We start from the raw sequence: 21,800 nt of genomic DNA, 5'->3' as shown, positions 1-21,800 counted from the left end.
CCTGTTCTAACTGTTCCTTATCAATATTCTTAGAGTATTTTTCTTTTTCTGCAGATTCTGTAAGCATTGGTTTCTTACAGTTTTGTCTCGGACTCATTGTGCTTCTTATTTATAGTTTTTAATTGTCATCTATGTGCTGATGACTCTCAAACCTCTCAGCTAAGCTTTACACTCATAATTGTAAAAACCCACTGAATTTTCCCAGGATTCTTCATATACAGTATATCCATACCAGAGTTTATCATCTTTTCTTCTTCACTTATCTTTTCTTACATTCCCTTTCTACATGATAACACCATCCTTCAAGTTTCCCTGACTAGAACCATGAAAATATTATCTTAGATTGCTTCTCAGCCAGCCTCCAGGTTCTACTGACTTTTTTCTTTATAGACATTTTCCCAGATGTAGCTTCTCCTTTTCTTCTTGTTTATTAGTCTACCTTTTGCTTCTCTATATTACTAGTAGAATGGACTGTCTGAATTGTATCCGACCGTGTTCTGTTTCCTAGCTGCGTGGAATTTGTATCTGAATTGTGTCTGACTATATCCCTTCCTATATTGTGACAGAGCAAAATTTCTGTGACTTGGTCAAATGACTTCCACCCTAGGTTTATAGTTTACTACTCCCTGCCTTGTTTTTTTTGTTCTAGTAACATACAATTCCATACACTCCATTCATCCTTGTACTTTGTAACAAACTGTCGTGTCTGCCTGGCATACCGTTGTCTCTTTGCTTTGGTTAGCCTTTACATTTTTATGTAATCATTCTCTCTGTCTAGAGTCTTCTCTTTTCTCCAGCATTGGCTAAAGGTAACTACCTTTATGTACCTATCCGTGCCTCCATTATAATCCCTGAATTGACTGCGTAATATTAAAAAGTATTTTTCTTGTCCTTATAGACAGATACTGTTCGAATTGGTGAAAAAAAAAAGTCTTCAAAATGTCTAAAATAATGACTTGGTAATTTTTTTGATAGTGGATGTCTGAAAATAATTAGGTTGTTAGAATAATCAGTTCATAGATTACTTTCTTTGTAAACGATGACAAAATATAAGCTAAACTTGGAGACTGTCCTCCATATGTATACATAAGTGCTTAAGGAGTATAAATAATACAGTTTTTATCCCAAAGAAAGTTGAAGTATAGTTGGCATACAATATTTTAACTTATTTTATAGCTGGAAGTTTGTGCCTCTTTATCCCCTTCACCTGTTTTATCCATCCCCTCATCTGTCTCTCTGGCAACCACCAGTTTGTTCTTTGTATTTATGAGTCTGTTTGTGTTTTGTTTGTTTTGTTTTTTGGATTCCACATATAAGTGAAATCCTACAGTATTTGTCTTTCCCTGTCAGACTTATTTTGCTTAGAATAAATACCCTCTATGTCCATCCAAACTGTTGCAAATGGCAAGATTTTGTTCTTTTTCATGGCTGAGTAATATTCTGTATTGTATATATATGTATGTGTATATGTGTATATATATGTATACACATACATACACACAAACACACAGCTCTTATCCTTATCCATTCACATGTTTTTAAAAGATTTTATTTCTTCATTTTGAGAGAGAGAGAGAGTGAAGGCACGTGAGTGTGAGTTGAGGGAGAGAGAGACTCTCCAGCAGGTTCCATGCTGAGCACAAAGCCTGACACGAGGCTTGGTTTCAGGACCCTGAGATCATGACATGAGCTGAAATCAAGAGTCAGCCACTTAACTGAGCCATCCAGGCACCCCATATCCATTTATTTTTATTAATAAAATAAATTTAGGTGCTTTCAAAATTTCGCTCTTATACATAATGCTGCAGTGAACATAGGGGTGCATCTGTCTTTTGAAATTAGTGTTTTTGTTTTCTTTGGACACTGAGAAGTGTGTGTGTGAGGGGAAGTACTCAGAAGTAGACTGCTGAATCATATGGTATTTCTGTTTTTAATTTTTTGAGGAACTTCTGAAATGTTCCATTGTAGCTACACCAATTTACATTCCCACCAGCAATGCACAGGGGTTCCCTTTCTCCACATCCTTGCCAACACTTACTTTTAAAAAAAATGAAGCTTTTGAGAGACTTCTTTTCTCTGCTGGTTTCTTACCCTCCTCAATTTCTGAATTGCAGTTACAGATGTAGAGCTGAAACGACTGAAAGATGCCTTTAAGCGGACCTGTGGACTCTCATACTATATGGGCCAGCACTGCTTCATCAGGGAAGTGCTTGGGGATGGAGTGCCTCCAAAAGTTGCTGAGGTAATCTTTGTATTCTTGGTTTTCCTTTGAGATGGTTGTCCACCAGCCTGAGTTCTTGAGGAGCTTTCTGGTCTTAACGTGTGTAATCTTCCCTACAGTTATTTTTCTTCCTGAGTAGGTAAACAGGTCTTATTTTAGATGCCATTATGACTCTGTTTTTCAAGGCCAAGTGGGAGTAACACGGACCCTTTCTGCTGCTTTTATTCTTCTGAGCTTCAGTAGCCAGTGATTGTAACCATGGGACCATTTGTATGATTGACTTCTTATTCATATAAACTTCATTACTCTGACATATATATTTTATGTTAGGAGTATGTTTTTTAAATTTTGTGTTAAAAAAACCTTTCATAGAGCAAAGCCTCATTAAATTAATTCTATAAAATTAAACGTTGTAAATGAAACACTAGCTTATTGGAACCTCTAAAGACTTAATTAATTTCTACTAAAAATTTGAGGTAGAGATAAGATGTCCTAAGTTGATATAAATACACCCTTTCTAAAAATAGTTAACTATTTTATAGCTACATACACATATGCATTTTGTCTTTTCAAATGTGCAATGAGAATAAAACGTTGAAAATGTTAAACACCGAAAATTATAGGAATTAAAGCTTAGTATATTACAAAGAACCATAATTCACCATTCTTTCTTTTTTTTTTTTTTAAGATTTTTATTTATTTATTTGACAGAGAGAGAGAGAGACAGTGAGAGAGAGGGAATACAAGCAGGGGGAGTGGGAGAGGGAGAAGCAGGCTTCCTCTGAGCAGGAAGCCTGATGCGGGGCTCGATCCCAGGACAGACACTTAACAAAGGCAAACACTTAATAACTGAGCCACCCAGGTACCCCCATAATTCACTATTCTTAATTAGTGACAGTTTTTTTTTTTTTTTTAAAGATTTTATTTGACAGACAGAGATCACAAGTAGGCAGAGAGACAGGCAGAGAGAGAGAAGCAGGTTCCCTGTTGAGCAGAGAGCTCTATCCCAGGACCCTGACATCATGACCTGAGCCTAAGATAGAGGCTTAACCCACTGAGCCATCCAGGTGCCCCTTAGTGACAGTTTCTATTTCTAACATGGGTTGTGTGCTTTTAAACCTGTGGTTTACATAATACAGAGTTTACATTTTTAAATTCTGTCTTTTTTTTGGGTGGGAATATATGTTGCATTAATTCTCCTAAATGTATTTTTTTGTAAAATTAGGTACCTCTGCCATTGTTTTGGATTTATGACAAAGTTAACTTTTTTTCTTAATACTATATTGGGTTTTCTGTTTCAGTGTGAGTTCTTTTGCCTGTTTCTTTCAATCTTTTTGTCTTAAATGCTTGTATATAAAATTCTGGAATTTATTTTATTTTAGGATATAACTAACAGTTTATGAGGTAATATAAATTGGCAGATGAGGAAGGGTCCTCTGAGTCCATAATGATTAAAATATTCCAAATTCAATTATATACTACCTTCAGCCTTTGTCTCCCTTCACCTCCTTTCTTAAAGTCAAAACTGTCAGACGGAATATAATTCATGGTACTGGGAAAATAAATCAGAATATCTCACTTGTCTTTCTGGATCATATAGAAAGATTTACTTGCATACATTGAATTATAAGATTTCTCTATATATTCTAGATACAAGTCTCTTATAAGATACATGATTTGCAGATATACCCTCCCATTTTGTAGGTTGTCTTTTCACTCTCTGGATGGTACCCTTCGTAACACAAAACTTTTAAATTTTGGTGAAGTCCAGTTTACCTATTTTTCCTTTTATCATTGTGTTTTAGGTATTGTATCTAGGAAATCATGGCCCCTCCCTCCCCAAAAAAGAAAAAAATAAATAAATCATTGCATAACCCAAGGTCATAAAGATTTATTCTTCTGTTTTTCCTCTAAGAGTTTTAGCTCTTAAATTTAGGTCTCATCCATTTTGTATTAATTTTACATATGGGATAAGGAGTCCAACTTCATTCTTCTACAAGTAGTTCTCCAGCTGTTGTACCATTTGTTAAAAAGACTGTTCTTTCCCCGTTGAATTGTCTTGTCACTGTTGTTAAAATTGTTGAAAATCAGTTGACCATAAACATAAAGTTTTATTTCTGGCTCTCAGTTCTTTTCCATTGATATCTGTGTCTCTCCTTGAATCAGTATCACATTTTCTTGATTACTCTAGTTTTGTAGAAGATTTGAAGTCAAAACATGTTCTTTATTATTATTTTCTTTTTGAAGATTTTATTTTTTTACTAGACAGAGAGCGAGTGGGCACGCCACGCTCTCAACCATGAGTGAGGGGGGAGCAGAGGGACAAGCAGGGAGCCCAGCACAGGGCTCCATCCCCTGAGACCCTGAGATCGTATATGTGCTGCCGAAGCGAGCACGAGACCCTGAGATCGTGACCTGAGCCAAACTCAGATGCTTTACTGACTGAGCCACCCAGGTGCCCCCAAAACTTGTTATTCTTCTAACTTCCAACTTTAATCTTCTTTTCCAAGTCATGTCTATTCTAGGTCCTTTGTATTCACATATGAATTTTAGGATCATCTTGTCAATTTATGCAAAAAAAGGCACCTGGGATTTTGATAGGGGATGCATAGAATCTGTAGATTGGTTTGGGGAGTATTACCATTTTAACAATATTTTAAGTCTTCTGACTCACAAAATTAGGAAGTTTTTTGCATTTAATTTTTAATTTTTTTAAATGCTTTATAAGTTTCGTTATACAACTCAGATGTCTATTGGCTGAGCAAAATGTAGTAAATACATACAACAGAATATTGTTTGTTAATAAAAGAAATGAAGTTTTTTGATATGTGCATGGACAAACATGCTAAGTCAAACATAGAAGACCCATTTTTTAACCCGGTTTTATGAAATGGTCAGAATAGCCAACTCTGTAGAAACGGGAAGTAGACTTGTTAAAATTCTGGTTGATTTTTTTCTTACTCATGTGTGTAGCAGCTGCATCTTCTTTCTGGGTTCTACTATTGGAGAGGCAATTCATACGTCTCATGTTTTGAAGGAATCTGTCTTTCCTGGGATGTCAGGTTACTTCATTGCCTCTGACAGGCTCAAGAAATATTGTAATGTGATAGTTTATTTGGCTTTTTCCTGGTTTTTAGGTTAGAAGTAACACTCTTGCAGATACTTTACATCGAAGGTGGAAATGGAACTCCATGCAACATCATCTTTATGTGAATCTCTCATAAATTTCATTTCACCCAAAACTGCTTCAGGAATCTTGCTCTGTCCTTTGGACTCTCTGTTAAGAGTCTTCACTGGCTAGAATAATTAAACTAATTATTTTATAAGAACAATCTTAATGTTAAATTGTAAAGTCCACAATGATAATTTCAAGTTTCAGTTCCATTGTAGTTGACGCTTTGTTTGTAAAATCTAGCACTGTGCTAAAACGCATGAATTCTGTAAACGCTTTTAGTGATGATATTAGCCTTTTTTGCCATAGCGTTAAAACGCATGAATTCTGTAAATGCTGTTAGTGATGATATTAGCCTTTTTGCCATGTTATTTACTGACACAGGCTTATTTTAAGTGAGGATGGGTACTAATAGCATGTGAATATTGATTAGTAAGTATAATTGTGTGAATTGTGACGTATGATAAGGAGCTAATAAATACTTTTATCTTTAATTAATCGCTGGTATTTTCTCAGGAAAGGAAGTCCTTATAGTATCTCATACCGTAGTTTCAAAAGGATGAGTGAACCTCATTTAAGCTCAGTTTTGGAGCAGTTTCAACATTCAGCTTGTGTTTTATTTTAGCCATCTCTCAAAGATAGGTCAGTAAATAGACTTTACTAGCTTTTGTGTGTGTTTGGGAATGGGAGAGAATTTATTAGTGTAATTCATAGTTGCAGAGACAGAGTTATTTGCTGCAGGAGAAATGCTACATTTTAAATAAAATGGAAGTTATAGGTCTACACAGGTAGTTTTGAAGCTTGAATTTAGTTTTAATGTGTAGGTAGACTCAATGGAGGTCTGCATTCTACAGCTTCAGGGAAATAAATGATTGGATTTATAAATAAAGAGATGGCCTTGTGAGACCTTTCTTAAAATCCTGTGGAGAGATTCAGCCTTAAATTTGGGTGAAGGGGGTCACCCACTCTTGGTGAGATTCTGAAATTAATGTTTTGAGGCACAACTATATTACTTTAGTGCCAGTATCTCTATAAGAAAAGCCAAAGCCACAGGAACCATTTCAGCTCCCAATTGTGGGTAGAGAGAGAACTTCATTCCCTAGTTAATCAGTGTTTTCCTTTAAAGTAAAAGTAATAACATATCTTTGAAAAGTAAGGGGGAGGTATTTTTGGAATCTTAGTGGAGAAGGATGATGAACTTAAAAAGTAACTTTAGTCCTTAATATGTTAATTAAGGAAGCAGTGCGAGTTTCTAAATTATTTTCTAGAAGAGAGTAGCTGTATATTTTTAGAGCAAAAGAAGGATTTATTTAGGATTGAACTGAACTCTTTTTTTTTTTTTTTTTTACTTTCTCTGAAGACTTACTGTGATAAATTGTAAGACATTTTGGATAAGGAATAAAAACTCATGACAGTTGACAATTTTTGGAATTTAAGCATTGATTTCATTTGTCTCATTGTTTCTAGAATAGATTAGCGTAATTTATATTTTGATGCAATTCTGATCTTGTAATAGTAACCATGTATTATTTGAGTAGAATATCAGATGAATAGGATTTGAGGGGATTGTGATAACAAAGTCAAATGAAGTATGGGGTAAGTAAATGAAAAATGTGTAATACTTGAAATTGGCCTTTTCTGAACCAAGGCCACTAACTCTTAATAATCCAGTGCTTCTTTTGGGTGCCACCCATCTCCCAACTCCTCTCCTCCCAAAGAAATTCTAATAACATAATATTTATGTGTAGTATTAATTTGGAATCACTTCCTATTATTTTCACATTCACTTAAAAGTAGTTTTCACCATTTACAAAATCTGCTTAGGCAAGTGAATTTGTGGTAGCTACTCATTAACTGTTTTTTTTTCTTTAACAAAAAATTCTTAAATCTCTATCTCAGGATTGATTTCAATTCTGGATGACTGGTGAATATATAGTAGTACCTTTCCACCTTTCTCTTTACAGCTGCCGCTGACAGTTTCAGCTCACATTGTTTTTCTCCCATTCCTTACAGGTACTGAATCCTGCCTCTACCTCTACTATGTAGCACAACATTTTATGAAGTGATGGCTTGTTCTCTAATTGTTCATTTATTTTTTTTTAAAGATTTTATTTATTTATTTGACAGAGAGAGATCACAAGTAGGCAGAGAGGCAGGCAGAGAGAGTGAGAGGGAAGCAGGCTCCCTTCAGAGCAGAGAGCCAGACGTGGGACTCGATCCCAGGACCCTGAGATCATGACCTGAGCCTAAGGCAGCGGCTTAAACCACTGAGCCACCCAGGCGCCCCTCTAATTGTTCATTTAAATCTTGTCTCTGAACTAAGTTGCAGTTCATGATGGGCAGACTTTATGACTTTTAAAAAATATGCCCCAGAGTGCTGTGCATATAGTCTAAACCTAATGAGCATTTATTAATGCTTTTTTAAAAGTAGTTATATATATATATATAATATATATATTATAATATATTATAGTATTCTGCAAAATCCTATTACAAGAATGACCAGGGGCGCCTGGGTGCCTCAGTGGGTTAAGCCTCCGCCTTCGGCTTAGGTCATGATCTTAGGGTCCTGGGATGGAGCCCCACAACGGGCTCTCTGCTTGGCAGGGAGCCTCCCCCCCCGCCCCCCCCCGCCTCCTCTCTGCCTACTTGTGATCTTTCCCTCTGTCAAATAAATAAAATCTTAAAAAAAAAAAAAGAAGGACCAGAAAACCAATATTTGTGAAGTCAATTAGCTTTGCTAATTTTTGCAATCTTTGAACATTTAACCTTTTCCAAATTAGAGGAAAATGCACATGTTAAGTGAAAGCAATCTTAGAGCCTAAAGTGTTTTCAGAGATAATGATCAACATGTAAAAACAGTTGATTAGTAGGGTATTTTTCCACTAGTAGTGGTAAATTTACACTGAAGTGTTCATATTCATTTAGATGCCCCTTGGGACTAGGGACATGTAGTTACTACATAGTCAAGGTTTAGGGGGACTGACCACAGAATTATGATTAGTATTTGTTTTGATGTTAGTTGATATGTATTACTTAGTACATTCCTTTATGTTGGATTTACTAGAATGATGGCTAACAACTTTCTTGACAACTCTAGTCATTGATTTTTAGTGCTTGATGCTACAGATCATTGACTGTTGTGATATCCAAAATAATTGCTTATATCAGCCAGAGAAGAGTAGCTAACTGTAACATTTGTTACTGTAAATTCTAATCTTGACATTATAAGCTAACAGGAAAACACTAGGCAGGATACTGGTTTAAAATCTTTCTTTGTAAGCAGAATCTGTAAAACATTCACTAGACTTGATTTTAACTGCATTGCATTTTGTTCTCAGTGTAATATTTATTATGCTAGTTCTTAAGTTTCATGGTTTTTCAGTATTTCTGTTTGAAAAACTAGATAGAAAAGATACCAAGGATTCTATTAGGTGAAAATATTAACAAAATATTCTAGCCACTTGTGAAATTATGTATGGACTTTAAAAAAATGCATTATTGTCTTTATGGTTCTTAACTGCCAAGTTTTATCCTAGAGTGATTTTTAAATAGCTTCATAAACTATTGAGAAACAGTTTATAGGAGTGCCTGGGTGGCTTAGTCAGTTGAGTGTCCAATTCTTAATTTTGGCTCAGGTCATGATTTCAGGACCTTGGGATTGAGGCTGCAGTGGGGAGTCTGCTTGAGGAGTCTCTTCCTCTCCCTGTACGCATCAGCTTGTGTGTGTGCACATACTTGCTCTCCATCTCGCTCTCAATGTCTCTCTCAAATAAATAAATAAATATTTTTTTAAAAAAAGAAAAGCAGCTTATAGAAGCTTATGTCATTAAGCATAATGGAATTAGTGAACTTATATAAAGCATTATATCAAGTACATGGTGTAAATTACGAATGTTGTAAATTGTATTGCAGATGTCAGCGAAGTTATTTATATTAGAACTAAAAAATACTTTTACAGAAAATAACTTACGCATAATCACTCAAATCCTTGATGTATTAACTGAGCTACCAATATGACTGGTGTAGTAATTGGTGAAAATAATCAGTATCCTGTTAAAAGTCAGTCTTGATAAACACATCTGTCCAATAGCATCTTCCTTAATTGATAAATAATAAAGGTAAAATAAGGCTGATTTAATTTATAACTTTAAAAACTCTGCCAAAATTTAGCTAATAAGATTTATCTAGGTTTGACTATAGAAATCATAACATTCAGGGCACCTGGGTGGCTCACTTGTTAAGCGTCTCTGCCTTTGGCTCAGGTAATGATCCTGGGGTCCTGGGATCGAGCCCCACATCGGGCTCCCTGCTCAGTGGGAAGCTTGCTCTTCTCCCTCTCCCACTCCCCCTGCTTGTGTTCCCTCTCTCACTTGTTGTCTGTCTCTGTCAAATAAATGAATAAAATCTTTAAAAAAAATTTATAAAATAGAAAAGAAATCTTAACATTCATATAAAAATAATTCTAGGGGAGCCTGGTTGGCATAGTTGTTAAGTGTCTGCCTTCAGCTCAGGTCATGATCCCAACGTCCTGGGATCGAGCCCCACATGACCAGAGAGCCGGTTTCTCCCTTTCCTACTCCCCCTGCTTGTGTTCCCTTTCTTGCTGTTTGTCTGTCAAGTAAATAAATAAGATCTTTAAAAAACAATAATTCTAAATGGTGGGAAAAGCAACTAATATTTGCTAAACTTGAGTGAATGTAGAGGGAGACATCTGAATTCTTATCTTTTTCCCCTTTCTCCCCAGGCCCATAGATGGAATAAATATAGCTTTATTTTATTGAGGAGCTGCCTAATAAAATTGTCACAGAAATGGAACTATTTTGTTTGCCTTGTATATGGTTGTTACTATCTTCTAAGACTTTAATCTTTGACTACTGTGAGTTACTACATTCAGTATTTAGATTAAAATGTAGGACCCTGAGATCATGACCTGAGCCGAAGGCAGACGCCTAACTGAGTCACCCAGACGTCTCATCCATGGGAATGCTTTAAAGAAATTTTGTCCTGTATTTATAGCTGCTAAAGTTAGATAATTGAAGTTTTTTTTTGTTTTGTTTTGTTTTGTTTTGTTTTTTTAAAGATTTTTATTTATTTATTTGACAGAGAGAGATCACAAGTAGATAGAGAGGCAGGCAGAGAGAGAGAGAGAGAGAGAGAGAGAGAAGCAGGCTCCCTGCTGAGCAGAGAGCCCGATGCGGGACTCGATCCCAGGACCCTGGGATCATGACCTGAGCCGAAGGCAGCGGCTCAACCCACTGAGCCACCCAGGTGCCCCGATAATTGAAGTTTTTAATTATTTTTTTCCCCCAGAGGTGATATACTACTGAAATACATCTCTTTATTGGGTAGTCTTTCTATAACATTCTTTCCTTTAAAATAGAAGCATATTAAAAATATCTGTTCTGTTCATCATAAATATAGGAAAATGTATTCACAATGAAGATTTTCTTTTAACTACTTTGAAAAATTATACTTGATGACTCAGCAGTAAAAAGGAAGATCTAAAATAAAAAGGGAGATCTATTGATACATGCACAAACATGAGCGAATCTCAGAATCACTGTGCTAAGTGAAAGAATCCAAGTAAAAATAGAATATATGCTTATGATTCCATTCATGTAAAATTCTAGAAGTTGCAAAGTTCTCCATCTTGAAAGGAAGCTTACTGGGTGTTGGTGGTGCACGGGGAAGAGGGAGAGAGATTACAGAGGGACATGGGGACACTTTGGAGGTTACTAGTTTTTTGATTGTGGTGATAGTTTCAGTGGTATGACATGCCGTTATAAAACTGGTCATTTGTATACTTTAAATATATGCAGTTTATTTAAAAATGGGACTAATAAAAACATTTGCAGTTTATTGTACCTCATTTATCCTTCAAAAACTTTGTTAAACATTTAATTGGATTTTCAGAAAGAATACTAATACTACTTGGAAAAGAGAGCCTGAAATATAAAAAATGACTTTTGACAAGGTGTATCATTTCCCTTTCAGTTAGGATATTTGGGTTTTAGTTCTAACCAATTAATTTTTTTTAAAAGATTCTATTTATTTATTTGACAGACAGAGATCACAAGTAGGCAGAGAGGCAGGCAGAGAGAGAGAGAGGGGAGAGCAGGCTGCCTACTGAGCAGAGAGCCCGATGGGGGGCTTGATCCCAGGACGCTGGGATCATGACCGGAGCTGAAGGCAGAGGCTTTAACCCACTGTGCCACGCAGGCGCCCCCTAACCAATTAAATTTATTTCAAGGTCTTTTCCTAGTCACTTAAGCTCTGAGTCAAAAGAACTTCCAAACCTTTGATCAGAGTTGTTGTAGGAATTAGATGTATGAACAGCTTGATTGTAATTAGAAAATTTAGAAATGCAGTTAAATTTATGTTTAGTGGTCTTTGAAACTGGCCTGGAATGGAGTAGGAAAGGATGTGGGCTAGGTTAGGCTGGGAAGGTTGAGGCAATGAAAGGGAAGACTTCTCAATGATAAATTTGGAACTCTGCCTTTTCACCCTTGATTTGAAGTTACATATTGAGTTAAACTTGTAGAAATTGAAGTTAAAAGCAAGGAGATTCCAGATTGAGATCGTTAGAAATAAAGATCCAGGATAATCAGTTTCCAAGAAAAGTAAGGATAATAAAGTAGGAGAGGGAGCCAGTTGTGAGGACAAGGATCCAATCTTAGTATCATGCATTAAGGTGTGAAAACATCAAGGAGAAAAGCCTCCATAGGCCGAATTCAGAGACACTGACTCAAAGGAGAACAGTTTTGACTTGAAACCTCGTGGTTGAACCTGAAGCTTCTTCAACACCTGTGGATCTAAGGAGACTGCAGCTTCTTCATTGGGATGGGACCAGATCAGGGACAGACACTTGCTTTAAGGAAGCTAGTAGGGCGCCTGGGTGTCTCAGTGGGTTAAGTCTCTGCCTTCAGCTCAGGTCATGGTCTTAGGGTCCTGGGATCGAGGCCCACATTGGGCTCTCTGCTCAGCATGGATCCTGCTTCCCCATCTTTCTGCCTGCCTCTCTCCCTACTTGTGATCTCTCTCTCTGTCAAATAAATGGGTAAAATCTTAAAATAAATAAATAAATAAATAAATAAAGGAAGGAAGGAAGGAAGGAAGGAAGCTAGTTAGTGGATGGGAAGTTACAACCCAGAATTTCAAAGAAATTATTTAATTATTTTAAACCACTCCCAAGCTAATTGAGAGGGTATACTAATACTTTGCCTCACTAATGTCTAGTGACACTGTAGTTTATACTCTGAGTATGACATGTAGTTGTGTATTTGAATAGACTTACATAGACAAGGTATCTAGAGATGAGAAAAGAGGTAGAGACTGAATCTCAGAACTTGCTTTTTGGTGTGGTAGGAACAGGAAGTTACCTAAGACAGACAGAATTAGTAATCTGGTTTGTCCAGTTAATCCTAGGATTAGTTATCAGTTGGACAGTCCATCAGATATAAATAAGTAATGTACAGAATTATCCTGGGTTATTTTGTTTAGGCAAGGCTTCTTTGCTTTCGTGCTTGAGGAAGGGAGAGAAGTGATATGGAATATTCTATTCTCTAAATTTAAGAAGAGTATTAGTAACTTACTTTTGGACTCTGGTATTACATAAACATTTTATGATATGGGTTTATGTTTAGCATCTAATAGTCAACGGTTCTATGGGATAGATACCTGATGCAGGCTTATGAAGCTCTAGGACAGTTCTTATGTGAAAAAAATAGGGGGTTATAGGATAAATATAGTAAAATATACTTAAGAACAGAGCAAATGGCATGTTTTAATTTTTTTCTGAAAATAGTATTTAATTTTTTCCCTTTAACAGATTTAACAGCTGATTCTTTAACAATAAAATAATTTGGGAGGATAGTAATCTACATAAAGAAAATTTCTGTCTCTTAGAATGTCTTTTTTTTTTCATTTTTTATTTTTTAAAGATTTTATTTATTTGACAGATAGAAATCACAAGTAGGCAGAGAGGCAGGCAGAGAGAGAGGAGGAAGCAGGCTCCCCTCTGAGCAGAGAGCCTGATGCGGTGCTTGATCCCAGGACCCTGGGATCATGACCTGAGCTGAAGGCAGAGGCTTTAACCCACCGAGCCCCTCAGGCGCCCCTAGAATGTCCTCTTACTTTTATTACACTTGGTAGGTCTTTTCGGGGAAATAGGACTTAAATTATAGATTATTCTATCCTATGTGCATGAATTTTTCTTTGGTGATTCTCTGGAGGAACCTCAAACAGATAGGCGATGTACAGAGTTTCTCATACTGAGAAGTCTAAGAATTGCATGTGACCACAAGCATTGTCTCAGTAGAATGAGAAAGTAAACCATGGTGCCCAGTATGGACTCTCAAATCAAATTACAAGAGCAGATGATCTGAAATGCAAGTTTTGATTTATGATTGATCATTAATATCTTAGAAAAAATTGAGGTTCTCTTACTAAGGAAGGAAGGAAAATGGATATTGCGTAGACTCCTAATGGTTTCTGCCACTAACTATATCACACAAGCTGTATTATGATACAGAGTGAGTAACAACAGGAATTTATTTAAATAGATTAAACAGGATTGTGGAGGCTAGTCATTCCTGTATAAATGTAAATTTTATTTAGTAAAATTGCCTTTTAGGACACCTGAGTGGTTCAGTAGGTTAAGTGTCTGCCTTCTGCTCGAGTCGTGATCCTAAGGTCCTGGGATCAAGTCCCATGTTCGGCTCCTTGCTTGGTAGGGAACCTGCTTCTCCCTCTGCCTGTTGCTCCCCCGCCTTGTGCGCACGCTCTCTCTCTCTCTCTGTCTGACAAATAAATATTTTATATGAAAAAAATAAAATTGCCTTTTGAAAAATGTATGCAGTGAATGTTCATTATATTATTTAAATTGAATTATAGTGCCCTTGTTTCAGTTGCTCTGTATTATTAATTGTATTGAAAGAATAGGCAATATATGCTGAAGGCACACTATTTGAAACTTACAGAAGTATTTTTAATGAAAAGTAAAATAAACCTTCTCCATCTTATCCCTATGACCTAGAGTCCTTCCTTAGCAGCAACCAGTTATCCTGCTTTGCAAATAAAGTTTGGGTTTTTTTTTTAGAGATTTTATTTATTTATTTGAGAGAGAGAGAAGAGAACATGAGTGGGGAGGAGAGAGAGAAACAGGCTCCTGCTGAGCAGGGAACCCAATGTGGGGTTTGATCCCAGGACCCTGGGATCATGACCTGAGCCAAAGGCAGACTTTTAATGACTAGTTAGTTTTTAAATTATCTTTTTTATCATAGTGATATATGCACATGGTCATAGCAGAATCAGAAAGAGCTAGTGAAAAGCAAGAATCCTCCAACTACTCAATCTCGAGTATTATGATTATATAAATTTTTGTATGCTACAATTTATTTTTATTTTTTTGTTTTTTCCCTGGGGTTAACAGTTACCTTATTTTTTCATTTGCTTAGTTTTCATACCTGTGCCTAAATCATCCCAAACATTCCAACAACTTTTTAGTGTAATTTTTCATGAGTCAAAAGCTAATTTTTTAAAAAAGATTTTATTTATTTATTTGATAGAATGACTGCAAGAGCAGGAACACAAGCAGGGGGAGTGGGAGAGGAAAACCAGGCTTCCCGCTGAGCAGGAAGCCTGATATGGGGCTCCATCCCAGGACCCTGGGATCATGACCTGAGCCCAAGGGAGATGCTTAACTATCTGAGCCACCCAGGTGCCCCTCAAAGGCTAATTTTTTACACTGGGCTTCTAAATGTGTGTGTAAATATTTTAGTTGTGATATATACATAAATATGTCATATCTATCTATTTTTATATCAGGCTGTCTTTCTATCCTTTTATATTCATGAGCTTGTATACTTTCTGGCCTTCTGTGTCCTAACTGTGAATAAAAAAACCAAGATTTAATTAGTAAGTTTTCTTTATATGCTGTTGAAGTAATGTGGGACGTTAAGATAAAATATAGGTGGTGAATTGGGGATGAATTTTTATCACATCATTTGCATGTTGCTAAATTACCATTAATAACAACAGTGGGAAAATACTACATATAAAATTCCATCTGTGTGAAGCACTTGACCTCAGAGGAAAGAGAAAGTCTTAAGAATTAGTTTTTTTTTTCTTTGTCTAAGAAAGAAGCTGAGATACTCTTTAATTAGCATATCTAAACGTGTTTTGTTTTTTACAGATTCTGGCTAGAATTTGGCTTTTTAAATAGTTTATAATTTTTAAAACCCGCTTATAGCTTATAGCTTATAGTTAGCACGCTCATAGAAATTAGTAGTAGTAGACTTGCTTAAGTTACTTTATTTTTTATTTTTTTAAGATATTATTTATTTTTGTGAGAGAGGAAGAGCATGCCCAGGCCCGAGTGGGGGTGGGAGGGGCAGAGGGAGAAGCAGGCCCCCAGCCAAGCATGGAGCCCCTGGGATCATGACCTGAGCTGAAGGTAGACACTTAACTGACTGAGCCACCCAGGTGCCGTTAAGTTATTTTATTTTATTTATTTATTTATTTTAAGATTTTATTTATTTATTTGACAGACAGAGATCACAAGTAGGCAGAGAGGCAGGCAGAGAGAGAGAGGAGGAAGCAGGCTTCCTGCCAGGCAGAGAGCCTGATGTGGGGCTGGATCCCAGGACTCTGGGATCATGACCTGAGCCGAAAGCAGAGGCTTTAACCCACTGAGCCACCCAGGCACCGCCCCCCCCCTTAAGTTATTTTATATATGAATGACAACTTTAATAGTATTCCAGCTCTGAAAAATAATCCTCTCATTCCTTTCCAAATGACAGAAGCAGTAGGGGTGTTTTGACGTTTATATAAAAAGCAGTATTTTTTTTTTTTTTTTTTTTTTTTTTTTTTTTTTTTTTTTTTTTAAAGATTTATTTATTTGACAGATAGAGATTACAAGTGGGCAGAGAGGCAGGCAGAGAGAGAGGAGGAAGCAGGCTCCCAGCCAAGCAAAGAGCCCGATGCGGGGCTCGATCCCAGCACCCCGGGATCATGACCTGAGCTGAAGGCAGAGGCTTTAACCCGCTGAGCCACCCAGGCGCCCCTAAAAAGCAGTATTGACATGGGACGCTTGAGTGCCTTAGTTAGGCGGCTGCCTCTCCTCTCGGGAGTCCTGCATCGGGTTCATTGCTCAGCGGGATGCCTTCTTCTCCCTCTGTCTGCCTCTCCCCCTTCTTGTGTGCTTGCACATGTGCACGTTCTCTTTCTGATAAGTAAATAAAAAACTTAAAAAAATAAAAATAAACCGATATTGACATATAATACCGCACATGAGGGTTCATTCTGAACTATTTTTCCTGTCTTCATTCTTTTTTATTTTTATATTTAACTTTAAAAAATTTTAGATGTGGAATAAAAAGGCTTATGGGAGCAGTCTTCCAGAAAATGTGTTAAGCCAACTTTTCTATTATACCAGATCTTTGCTTTAAATGAAATACTGGTATTGTTTCTTAATAGCCTTTTCCCTAACGGTTTCCTAATTATTGAGATACAGTACATGCTATTCAACTCACCCCTTTTATTTTCTTTTTTTAAGATTTTATTTATTTGTCAGCACAGGCAGGCGGAGCAGCAGGCATATTTTATTTCATTTTATTTTTAAGTAATCTCTATACCCAGCATGGGGCTCAGACTCACAACTCAGAGATCAAGAGTTGCATGCTCCAACTGAGCCAGCCAGGTGCACTTCAATTTCCCGATTTAAACTATATGGTTAATGACTTTTAGTTTGTTCACAGAGTTTTGCAACCATCACCACAATTAGTTTCATCAGCCCCAAAAGAAACCCTGTACCTTTGTCACCCCTATTTTCTCCATCTCCTCCTCCGTCAGCCCTAGGCTAATATACTAATTTACTTGCCATCTTTATAGATTTATCTCTTCTGGGCATTTTGTAAAAATGGAATCTACAATATATAGTCTTCCGTAACTGGCTTCTTTGACTTAGACGAATGCTGAAAACATGCTGTTGCAATGTGTATCAGTCCTTCATTCCTTCTTATTGGTGAATGATACAGGCTTGTATGGATGTATCACATTTTGTTTATTTTTTCATCAGTTGATGGATATTGGGGTTACTTCTGTTTTTTAAAAAAAGGTTTTATTTTTATTTGACAGCGAGAGAATGCATACAAGTAGGGGGAGCAGCAGGCAGAGAGAGAGGGAGAAGCAGACTCCCCGCTGAGCAAGTAGCCTGATGCGGGTTCCATCCCAGCACCCTGGGATCATGACCTGAGCCAAAGGCAGACTCTTAACTGACTAATCCATCCAGGCACCCATTTCTACTTTTTGGCTATTATATATAGTGATGCTATGAACATTCATGTGTATTTGTGTGGGCATATATTTTTCATTTCTTTTGGATATGTACTTTGGATGGAATTTCTGGGTCATATATGGTAACTCTGTGTTTAACCTTTTGAGGGACTGCCAGACTGTTTTCCAAATTGGCTGTACCATTTTACCTTACCACTAATGGTGTATGAGGGTTGCATCTTCTCTACATTCTTGCCAACCTTGTTATTATCTGTGTTTTGGTTAGAGACATCCTAATGGATATGAAGTGGTATCTCATTGTGGTTTTGATTTGCATTTACCTAAATAGTGGTATTCTGAAATAAATTTTTTTTTTAAGATTTTATTTACTTGATGGAGAGACAGATCACAAGGAGGCAGAGCAGCAGGCAGAGAGAGAGAGAGAGAAGGGGAAGCAGGCTTCCTGGTGAGCAGGGAGCCTGATGCGGGGACTCGATCCCAGGACCCTGAGATCATGACCTGAGCCCGAAGGCAGAAGCTCAACCCACTGAACCACCCAGACGCTCCTGAAATACAATTTTTTAATTTTAATTTATTTTAAAAAAAATTTTATTCATGAGAGAGAGAGCAGATGTGCCTGACTGGAGGAGGGGCAGAGACAAAGGGAGAAGCAGATCCCTGGTTGAGCAGGGAGCCAGACCTGAGCTGAAGGCAGATGCTTAACCAACTGAGCAACCCAGGTTCTTAAAAAAAAACCTTAAGTTTTTAATTTTTAAAAAAGAGTATTTGAAAATATTTGAAAGTCTTTGAAAGTATTTGAAAATAATCTCCTAACTGTTCAGGGATCCCAGTTAAATATATTAGTAGATCTGAAATGTGCAGTAGTGGTTTATACATTCTGTGGTGTGCACATGTATGGGAATTTGTGTATGGCTTAATTGTCTCAAACCTTTTGAGGGCTCTAAAGAATTTGAGGTTTTCTGTATTTTAGCAATAATATTTTTAAAAATTTAATGTAATAATCATTAATTAAACTTAATGTTGATGTAAAGGATAATCCATATTTCATATTAGGGTTGTATAGTTCCAAGTCTGAAACGCTTCTTTAATTTAAACCTCAACATATATATTTTCTTGGTTTGTATGTTGTAATACTTATTAAAAATTCATCTCTCTAAGAACATTGTTTTTAACACATAAATGTGATTTAGATCTGCAGAGGGACCTACCCTTCTCACTTTGAGTCGCAAGATCTATTAAACATATCTTGTGAAACAGTAGGCCTGTTTTGTACTTTGTAATCAGAATTTTTTTGTGGCACCCCGGAGTTACCACTCTTAAAAGATCTTGTTTTCGGGGCACCTGAGTGGCTCAGTGGGTTAAAGCCTCTGCCTTTGGCTCAGGTCATGATCCCAGGGTCCTGGGATAGAGCCCCTCGTGGGGCTCTCTGCTCCGCAGGGAGCCTGCTGCTTCTTCTCTCTCTCTCTCTGCCTGCCTCTCTGCCTATTTGTGATCTCTCTCTGTCAAATAAATAAATAAAATCTTAAAAAAAAAAAAAAAAAGAGCTTGTTTTCCTGCATTTCCCGTTACTAGATATAGGGAAGTGATATTTTTTGTTGTTACTGGATTTTTCAGTTCTAAAATTTGCATATGGTTTTTCTTTATGCCTTCTGTTTCTATACTAAGATTTTCTGTCTTTCCATTCAGCAGTGAGTGTTTGACCTCATTTGTTTTGTCATTTTTATATGGCTTCTCCCGTGTCTTTGATAGGTCTAAAATCTGTCTCATGTTGTTGATTATCTTTTCCTAATTGAATTGAGGCTTTTTCTGGTTTTTTATATGCTGAGTAATTCTGGATTATATTCCAGACATTTTTAATATTATGTTATGAGTTTTTGAGTCTCTTTAAATCCTGTGTGGAGGTTGATATATTTGTGTATTCAGTCATTGTATTAGATCATTGATACTGATCGTTTAGGCAGCAAGTTCCAGTCCATCTTCTTTTGGTTGTGGTTCCAGTGTCAGTTGAGTTTCCTAAGCCTGTGCACTGTTATTTGATCTGTTTCATGTGTGCACCACCCAGTGGCCAGTGTGGAACCTGGACACTGCTCGATCCGGAATTTAAGTCTCAGACTTTGTTGTGATGTTTAAATTCCAGTCCGTGCATGTGCTGTTAAAAGGTGAACCCAGGAGTCAAAAATAACGTTGCTGCGCTCCTCCCTCCTCTCAGTGTCCATAGTACTTTTCCTTTCCCTGGAGCTGCCATTTTCAGTAGAAGGCTGGTACTTTAGTTACCCTCTTGTGGCCACACACTTTCCACTACTCTGCTTGTGTCCAGAGCCAAGCTATAGGACAACAGAGAGAGAGAGAGAGAGAGAGAAAGGGAGTTTGGCCCATCCTCTTGGGGTTATAGGTGTTCTGATTAGAGAGTGTGATAGGCTGAATAATGTCCGTCCTCCCCCCCCCCCCCAATCTCCAGGTCCCAATCCCTGGAACCTGCATATGGCATGTGTCTGTGGATTTGTAGTAATAAATGCCCATGTTCTAAATGCCAGGTTTATTACTTATGGCTCTCTGAAGATATTTTTATTTAATTAGGGATGTCTTGGGGCTCCTCGGTGGCTCAGTGGGTTAAAGCCTCTGCCTTCGGCTCAGGTCATGATCCCAGGGTCCTGGGATCAAGCCCCACATTAGGCTCTCTGCTCAGTGGGGAGCCTGCTTCCTCCTTTCTCTCTGCCTGCCTTTCTGCCTACTTGTGACCTCTGTCTGTCAAATAAATAAAATCTTAAAAAAAAAATTAGGGATGTCTTTCTTGATTACAGGAGATAGGTTTATATAATTATGTGTTTTGGTTGTTAAATCTCCAGTTCCAGATTTTCAACAGAGATGACTAAAAATTTACTGTGTGGGTGACATTGTTCTATGATGATACTGAAAATATTTATAACCTGTCCTCCTTTGTTATGTAATGAATATTCCAGTTGTCCTGTTAATAAAGTCCAGCTGTTGATACAGTATTGGGCACATTCTTATACAAGATGAGTTAGGTTTTGTTTTTCCCATTTCTCATAGAGTTATGTAGTATTTGTGTAATGGTTGAGTGGTACAGTGTTTAGGTCAATATAAGCTACCAAAGGGTGTAGGTAAGGGCATGAACTGGCATGAGCCTGGGAAGAGCTTGCCGTGAGCATGCCACTTTTAGTTTGGAAGAGCAGGTCAAGCTAATAACTATATTTTACTCTAGTCTGCTCATTCCTTGTTCAGGCAAGACAGTTTTTGACTGCGAAGTTAGTTCTCAGAAGGAACCTTGCTTACTGCAACTTTTACACTTAAGGAGTAGGAATGATAGACTACTAAGTCAAGTCATTGTGTGTCTCAGAGGATTTCTAAAAATCTCAGAAAATAAGTCTTCCTTCAAGACCAGACACTTTTACCAGACACTTATTAATGAGATAAGGAAGGTGTAGAAGGAGGAAGCAGAGTAAAACACATGTAAAGAAGATTTATACATCTATTTTCAGTGAGCGTTCTACAGAATGTTAGTGCCAAAAAAGACCAGTTCAGTTGTTTATTTCTCTTCCACTGTGTCTCCCATATCCCATTTGATGTCTGGCATGTAAGATGCCCAATAAATATTATGTGGAGTATAAATTTTAATTACTACCTGGCTCTGTGAATAGTTGGTGTTTCCTCTCTTGAACTGGAAAAGTGTTTATGTTGTTTATTTATTTATTTTTAAAAAGATTTATTTATTTATTTGACAGAGAGAGAGAGATCACAAATAGGCAGAGAGGCAGGCAGAGAGAGAAGAGGAAGCAGGCTCCCTGCTGAACAGAGAGCCCGATGTGGGGTTCGATCCCAGGACCCTGAGATCATGACCTGAGCCAAAGGCAGAGGCCCAGCCCACTGAGCCACCCAGGTGCCCCTGTTTATTGTTTGAAATAAGTTCAGGTTCTGTATGTGTGGGTCTTTGTGTAATTATTTTCCTTGGTCATTGTGCCTGTAGAAGGAAAGCTAGCTATTAAATCTAGTAGTGGGGAGGGAATATTATTGAGAATACATTTAACATAAAATTTTTATAATGATTTTTTTCCCATGGTACATTTATTCAAATATTCTGAAAATTTGTTC

At 37.1% G+C, this 21,800-nt stretch overlaps 1 protein-coding gene across 3 annotated transcripts in view; it reads left to right on the top strand.

Annotated features, from left to right (window-relative positions):
* The window catches only part of USP32 (ubiquitin specific peptidase 32), a 221,590-nt gene that overhangs the window by 67,431 nt on the left and 132,359 nt on the right, over positions 1–21,800 (top strand). For all 3 annotated transcript variants that reach the window (XM_045984380.1, XM_045984379.1, XM_045984378.1), the window contains exon 2: positions 2,115–2,242. In XM_045984380.1, coding sequence (XP_045840336.1) covers positions 2,115–2,242 — 128 coding nt within the window. The remainder of the gene's footprint in view (positions 1–2,114; positions 2,243–21,800) is intronic.

The sequence above is a fragment of the Meles meles genome, chromosome 18 (genome assembly GCF_922984935.1).
Source record: "Meles meles chromosome 18, mMelMel3.1 paternal haplotype, whole genome shotgun sequence".
NCBI lineage: Eukaryota > Metazoa > Chordata > Mammalia > Carnivora > Mustelidae > Meles > Meles meles.
Note: the sequence above shows the minus strand (reverse complement) of the source record. Positions and strands in the feature narration are given on the sequence as shown.